Source organism: Galeopterus variegatus, unplaced genomic scaffold (assembly GCF_000696425.1).
Source record: "Galeopterus variegatus unplaced genomic scaffold, G_variegatus-3.0.2 Scaffold1111, whole genome shotgun sequence".
NCBI classification, from domain to species: Eukaryota; Metazoa; Chordata; class Mammalia; order Dermoptera; family Cynocephalidae; genus Galeopterus; species Galeopterus variegatus.
In genome coordinates this window covers 103,275-110,839 of record NW_007727222.1, presented here as the reverse complement: position 1 = coordinate 110,839, position 7,565 = coordinate 103,275, and the positions used below count along the sequence as shown (strand labels likewise).

The 7,565-nt window shown below is 51.7% G+C and overlaps 1 protein-coding gene across 1 annotated transcript in view; it reads left to right on the top strand.

Moving 5' to 3' along the window:
* Nucleotides 1–4,333: 4,333 nt before the first annotated feature.
* Nucleotides 4,334–7,565, top strand: part of KRT78 (keratin 78) — an 8,466-nt gene continuing 5,234 nt past the window's right edge. Inside the window, exons 1-4 of the mRNA XM_008574823.1 lie at nt 4,334–4,699; nt 5,123–5,337; nt 6,405–6,465; nt 6,921–7,016. Coding sequence (XP_008573045.1) covers nt 4,334–4,699; nt 5,123–5,337; nt 6,405–6,465; nt 6,921–7,016 — 738 coding nt within the window. The remainder of the gene's footprint in view (nt 4,700–5,122; nt 5,338–6,404; nt 6,466–6,920; nt 7,017–7,565) is intronic.

The window sequence follows — 7,565 nt, the reverse complement described above, 5'->3', positions numbered from 1 at the left end:
TCCTTCAACACTGATATTTCTGGGTATCTGAGAGGAATGCAATGTGGTGGGTAAGTGCAAAGACTCTGGAGCCCAACTACCTGGGTCCAAATTCTGGCTCTGCCACTTACTAGCTGTGTGGCCTTGGGCAAATTGTTTTCTCTGTGCCTCCTTTCTGTAAGTCTTCCCTTCTGTAAGATGGTGATAACAATTGTACCTACTTCATAGGGCTGTTAGGATTAAATGCTTAATATATGTAATGTCAACATGTAAACTTAAACGCTTGTACATGTGAAATTCTTGGCATGGGGTCTGTCACGTAGGTCCCATTTATTGTTTTATCATTGGATAAAATAGCTCACTAACAATATTATCTTGATAGTTACTGTAGATCAGACAAAGGATCTCTGGGATTCACTGAGACATTTTATCAATTTTCTGATGTCCTTGCAGGCAAGATGGGAAAAATGGGGTCTGGATAAAAGTACAGCTGGGCAGTTTCCCAAACAGAGGGAGGGTTTCTAGTGGCATATGCCACAGGATTTGGTCTTCCTTTCTTCCAAGACCACACCATTGGATCAGGGTGAAAAGCGGAATCTCCACCATCTCACCCACATGCCAACTTGCCGCCAGGGCAGTCCCTCTCATATCCTCTTCCCTCTTGATTTTCTGTGTCCACGTGTCTATCTTCTATGGAACTAGGTATTCTTTCAGGGCGGGAAGAAGGCTTATCCCTCCCATATCTCATGTATCACTTAGCTCAGTGTTCAGCTAATAGTAGATGCTCAATAGCACGTACATATTCACACAGTAACAAAACCATGTTTCTCAAATGTATGGATGTTCCCCAGATTGGGTGGGTAGGTGTGTGTGGGGGGATGAATAACATTTCAGACAAGAGAACTGAGAATCACAAGGATCTCCAGAGGTTGAAAGATGGCAGGAAATCTACAAGATGAAACTGAATGGGGATCCATTCATCGAACAAATATTTAATGAGCACTTCCTGGATGCCAGACACTGTTCTAAGTACAGGGGATACGGAAGTGAGCATGAGAGAGAAAATCCCTACCCTCACAGAGCTCACATCCTAGTGCAGGGAGACCGGCAAACAAAACGAGTAAGCAAACACACGGCATGTTAGGAAGTGACAGGTGCTAAGTTGAGAGAAATGAAGCTGCGAAGGGGATGAGAAGTGGCAGAGAAGGGATGGCCTCAGTGTTGCTGCTTTGGTTTAGGACAGCTAGGGAAGGTGACTTGTGAATGAAGGCCTGCAAGAGGTGCAGGAGCAAGCTCTGTGGGTATCTGGGAGAAGCAGGCCAGGAAGAGGAACAGCAAGTGCATGGAGTGTTCCTGGCATGTTTGAGAACAAACTAGGGGATAAATTAGGTTAGGCCTCTTCCATGCCCTATATTTTTTTCTCCTTATAATTACAATGAAAGACTTGTCTAAGCACCTGTTTAACATCTGTTTCCCCATTGGACTCTAAGGTCTCTTGGTGCAGGGGCTGGGCCTTTGTCTCAGTTAAATTCCCAACTCTTGGCACAGGGCCTGGCACATAGTATCTGCTCAACCATATTTTGTTAAATAAGTGAATAAATGATATTTGGGTAAAAAAAATCAACTCCATGAGCAAGAACAGGCTTGAGAGCAATTAGAGAAAAAGAGGTTGGGGGGTTGTATCTGTGGCCGGGGATGAACTTAGAGTGGTGCATCAAGAGAAGGGGCCCCGGAGAGCTGCAAGAAGCTGTGCCCCGCCGGGGCTTTCCTAGAAGTGGGGACCAGGGCAAGAGGGGTACAGAGCAGGAGGCGTGGGGAGCAGGGAAGACTGAGGAACGATGTAACCCCTCAGAGCCTTCGCGTTGCTGGATCTAATGCTGAGTCTGCATTGTGAGCCATTTGTACCTTTGCTGCTACACAAATCAGGGTCTCCCTGTGCACCTATGTGTGCAGGAACAAATCATGCAGCTGGTGAGAGGTTTGGTTCAACCTCCAAACTGTTTTGTCATTCTCTCCATCACTGTGTGGTCTTTTAAAAATTATTTTTAAGTAGAAGAAGCGTCTGTTACAGCAGCATTTGTAAATCTGGGGATTCAAGAAGGTCCCTGGGCATAACTGTCATGGTAAAAATTCATCTCTTAAAACAAATACCTATTGATGCCTGGTGTATGTCAGACCCCGAGCTGGGGGAGTGGTGGACAAGACATCATGGAGGTATGCTAATGCTTAGTGGTATTGTCTTAGAAAGTTTGGAAGATGGAGGCAGTCCATTGTGGGCTGTTCCATGGGGCAGTGGTCGGAGCTGGGTGGCGTGTGGCTCTGCCAACTTGAGCAGCTGTGTGGGTGGCCTTGGGCAAGTCCCTTGGATCACACAGTAAGGGGCCAAGGCGGACTTAGAGGCCATCTGGCGCAAACTCCGAGGTTACCCAGGTGCACAGCCTCTGTGTCCCACTCACACCCTATGGGGCCTCAGAGTCCTCAGCTGTAAAACAAATGCACTGGACCAGAGGAACGTGAAGCTCCCTTCCAACTCTAGTATTCTGTAATGCTACAAATATGGGGAAGTTCCATGGAGGTAGATTTGGCCCCATCCCAAGTGTGACCTCTGCCCTCCACCCTTAAGATTGAGAGGGAGGAGTGGTAGAGTTCAGTCCACGAAGACCTTTCTCAAATGTATTCATGGGGCTTGGAAGGAAGGCAAAAATCCTTGCCTCGGCAAAGTGGTCCCCGGGAGGGTTTGGAGGTGTGTCCTCGGTGGGACTGGACCCATGTCTGTGCACTCTGGGGCTGCTCCCCGCGGCCTCCCTCTCCTCAAGCATGCACCTAACTCTCCTCCTGGATCTTTTCTGTCCTCTTCTCTTTCTCACCAGGCCCCCCAGCACTCCTTGAACTCTTTTGTTCTCCCCACTGAAGGCCCCACCCCTTCCTCCCCTTGAGGTCATCTGGTGTTCAGTTTCATTCCGGGGTGCTGCCCGGATGGGGATGGGGAAGGAGGAAGGGGCTTCTAATCCTCTCAAGGGAGGGGAGGCACACTCACCATGGTCTGGCCTGGGGTGGAGTGTCTGTGGGATTGTGCGAATTGCTGACTGACTTCCTCATAGCACATCTCTCTTGAGTGTTCATTGTGCTGAGTCTCTGTCCTTGTTCTGAGTTGCACTGTCAAAGGCCCCAGTATCCTAGCTTCCCCAGATGCCCCAGGCTCTAGAAAAGGGGAGAGGGAAAGAGGTAAATAATTCTCCCAACATGTAAAGAAGAAATTTTAGAAGTTCCTAAAAATCAGAGCTGTCCAATTCTGCTCACCAGCAGTGGTGGAGCTTAATGGAGGCTGCTGGACATCTTCCTACAAGGAATTCTGCCTTGGGTGGGAGATTGTCCTAGACTACTAGGTGAACCCTGGATTGTTCCTTTGCTAACTAGACTTTCAGATCAAAGACAGGCTCTATCCTGCGGGGAACCCCAAATCTCCTGTTTCTTCTCCCAGTCTGCCAAGAGAATTTTTCTAAATGCAGGTTGTATTCAGAGTCAGAGTGCCTCTGATTGGTAACCTGACAAATGCAGAGCCTGACTCCAGCCGATGGGCCCAGCACTGTATTGTGGCGGGAACAGGGGACACAGGTGGGCTCAGAAACACTGTGCTCCATGCGATCCTGGATGGAGATGCCTGGCTTCCGTGGGGTGGTGCCTCATGGATGATTGCTGGGTTGGGCAAGCAGCGGGACTTGGAACCCTGTTTTTAAGTTTCATTTCCAAATCCTGGAGTGTCTTTTAGCCAGTGACAGCAGTAACACCTTCATTAGCTTGCTGGATGTGTAGTGCCACCGAGTGCCTTCCTCCTCCAACTCTTTGAGGCAGATTCTCCCCTGAGAAGCTTCATTCTCCTCTGTCTGGCATCTCCAGGGCACTCTGATGCTTCATCTGAACCCCTGCATCTTCCTCTCCTCCTGAATGTCCCCCTCTCCTGCTGTCTCCTTCTCCAGGAAGCCTTCCTTGAGTGCCCTCGGTGACTGCTCAGGCCATCCCTCCCCAACCCCCAGCACTGACGTCCAGATCTCTAGCTGCTTTTTGTGTTTGGGGATGGCCCATCTCTCCCACCAGCCTGGGAGCTCTGAAGGCAGAGTCTGGGTCTCCTTCTCCCTTGGGCTCTGCACATACTGGGCACCTCTTCTCCAGGTGTGTCAGAATAAGTCAGCCGTAGCCAAGGGACAGACATAGTCAGGCCAAGAGCATCTTGCTCTCCAAGGCCCAGCCCAGGTGCGGGAGGGGATAAAAGTCTCGTGCCAGGGCCCCAGGGCAGGAACTCACAACCTTGACAGTCGTCTGTCTGCAGCTGGGTGACCATCCATCTGTCTCTGCCATGCCTCTGTCCTCGTGCCAGGCCCAGAGGGGCTTCAGTGCTCGCTCAGCCTGTACTCCTCTTTTAGGGGGCCGTGGCAGGGGCAGTTTCAGCAGCAAGAGCTTTAGTTCCTTTGGGGGGTGCCGAGGAGGCTCTCGTGGGAAGACCTGGGGGTCAGGGGGAAGGATGGGGTTATGGTTTGGGGAGGGGAGGGGTGGGCCTGGGCTCTCCTTGTGCCCTCTGGGGGGCATCCAAGAAGTGACCATCAACCAGAATCTGCTGACCCCACTGAAGATTGAAATTGACCCCCAGTTCCAGATAGTACGGATGCAGGAAACCCAAAAGATCAGAAACCTCAACAACCAGTTTGCTTCCTTCATTGACAAGGTGAGGGTCAATTCAGCCAAGCTCCTGCCTCGGTGCCTCACTCAGAGGAGCTGCTCTTGATTGACTTTGGAATGGGGAAATCTGGCCTCCTTCTACCACTTTTCTGATCTTTTCTTCAGCAAGGGAGTCCCTCTGTGGTCTAATTGGAGTCCCTCTGGTTGTGCTGAGGCTCTGTTGTTCCATGGTTGGGGCTCAGTGGCCAAGAAGAGCCAGCCAGCAGTGGGAGGACCCTTCCCTGTTCATCTATCCAATCATTTTGATGTGCTCAGAGTCTCATGCAAGGGCACGAGGCTCCCCCTACCCAGGCTGGGCTGGGAGGCAGGGGAAGTGGGGCTGACTGGAGGGTCCCTGAGGCTTTACTTTCCAGAGGCTGTGCCCAGGGAGTCCCACAGGAGCCTCAGGGACCCTCTGCTTGTGCTGCAGGTGCGATTCCTGGAGCAGCAGAACAAGATCCTGGAGACCAAGTGGCACCTGCTGCAGCAGCTGGAGGTGAGTGACAGCCCCCGGGGTCTGGAGCCCGTCTTTGAGGCCTACCTGGCCCACCTCCAGAAGCAGCTGGAGAAGCTCCAGAGAGAGCGAGGGGCTCTGGACGCTGAGCTGAAGACCTGCCAGGACCAGGAGGAGGAGTATAAAGCCAAGTAGGCAAACTGAAGTTTACCCCACGGAGTCTGGGAGGGGTCTGGGAGGACTTGGATTGGGTCTGTCAGCCAGAGGGTCTCCCACATGCTGGGTGCTGAGAGACACAGGGCCTGCCTCTCTCTACCCCCTCTGCATCCCCGTGCCCTCTGACTCCCAGGTTGCCCCACCTACTACAGGGAAAGGAGGCCCCGCAAGCCCCCTGCCCAGATCAGGGAGAACTGTCTCCAGCGGGTTGTGGACCAGTTCCTACGGGTCCCAGCCATGAGGGCCCATGCTTCTGGTCAGGTCTGGGAAAGGCTTATTTAAATAAAGCCTCAGTGGGTTTTTTTCTTGAGAAATTCCTGTTCTGCAGGCTATGGGCTAAAGTGATTCATGTTCTCTGGTCTCAGGGGTGGAAGGGAATAAATTTACTGGGACCATCTACAGGTTCATGGCATGACTCACAGCTGGGCTGTGGTTCTGGGCTCCCCACCTAGGTCCCCTGTGGTGTGGAGAGAGCCCTGGACTAACAGGAGGCTTGGCCGGGACGACTGTGACGAAGAGTAGCTGTGAGCTCCTAGCCTCAGTTTCCATATCTGTCAACTGGGGAAATGTCACCTCCCTTCTTACCTCCCAGGGTTGTTGGGAGGATGGGATGTGAGGCAGAAGAAGGAAGGCCCTGGAAGGAGCCCAGGATTGGGGCCAGGAGACCTGGTTTTAGGTCTGCTTCAGCTACCTAATCATCTTGGCCAAGTCATATAATCTCTCTGATGAAACCCAAACTGCCTACCTCAGATGATGGCTGTGAGTAGCAAGTGAGAAATGGTACTTGAATGTGCCTTATAAACTGTGAAGTAATGTGGCCTATTGTCATTAAGAGGACATGGGCTGAAAGAGTGGCACAGGGACTCTACAGAGTGCCCACAAAAACTCCCTGATAGGAAAGGAGAGAAGGGGGCTGGTCGTGTGTCCTGCTTTGGAGCATCTAAAGGCAAGGGAGTCCTTTTCCTGGAGGTCACGCTTGGAGGTGGGGCCTGGGCTCTGATCTCAGCACCTCAGACTGTGTCATTTTCTACTGCTTTGGCAGGTTTGAGGAGGAGGCCCATAAGCACGCAACAGTTGACAATGACTTTGTGGTCCTCAAGAAGGTGAGGGTAGGGGTCAAGTGTTCACTCAGATCCTGAGCACCCACCATGCATGGAGCCTTGACTTAGGCTGTGAGGGCCGAGGGTGGGAAGTCCTGATTCAGGACTCACTTTGCCTGCAGGGAAATGGGACATATACCTTGACACAGGGACCCTGAGACAACTTTTGACAGAGAGATTGCTTCACGAGCTCTGGCTGTCACGGCGGGAGAGGGTGGGGAGAGAGTGGAAGAAGCAGAACTGGTAGAGATTAATCAGGGAAGGCTTCCTGAAGGCGGTGTGGGTTAGTGTCAGGCAAAGGAGAGGTCAGGGCAGGGTGGGGCTAGAGGAGGAAGGAGTGGGTCTCCAGAGACAGTGGTGGGTAGGTGCTGGGCAGTGTGTGAACAGAACTCCTGGGTTAGACGAGGGCCCACAGCGAGGAAGCGGAGGATACACAGTGTCTGTCTCCCTGTCCCCAGGATGTTGATGGGGTTTTCCTGAGTAAGATGAAGTTGGACGGCAAGCTGGAGGTTCTGAGAGAGCATATCTGCTTCTTGAAGCGTCTGTATGAAGAAGTGAGGATCTGCCACAGGCAGGAGGGAGTGAAAGGAGGGGCGGGTGGCTGGGCGCCCTGTGGCTACCAGGGCAGTGGCCAGGAGGGGAAGCTTGGTAGGGTGGCTTAGATTCTGGGTCATTCAGTCATTAAACAATCAATTACTGAGAACTTATTAGGTGAATTGCTAGGTACTGGCAAAACATCGATGAGTAACCAGACAAAAATCACGAAACCTGCTTTCTATTGGGGGACAGGCAATAAGCAATAGACTTAGCATGTAAGTAAACTATATAGTATGTTAGAAGGTAAAAAATGCTATGAAAAAAGGAAAATTAGAACTGGGAAAGGAGGATTGGAAATGCGGGGCAGGTGGCAATTTCAAATAGGGTGGTCAGGGTAGGCCTTATTTAGGAGATAAAATCTGAGTGAAGATTTGAAGGAGGTGAGGAAGTTCACCACGCAGGTGGGTTTGGGATTCTGGGCAGAGTTGGCAGCCCACAGCCAGAGCACACTGGTGTCTTTGAGGAAATGCAAGCAGACCACATGGCTGCGACAGCGGGAGTGAGAG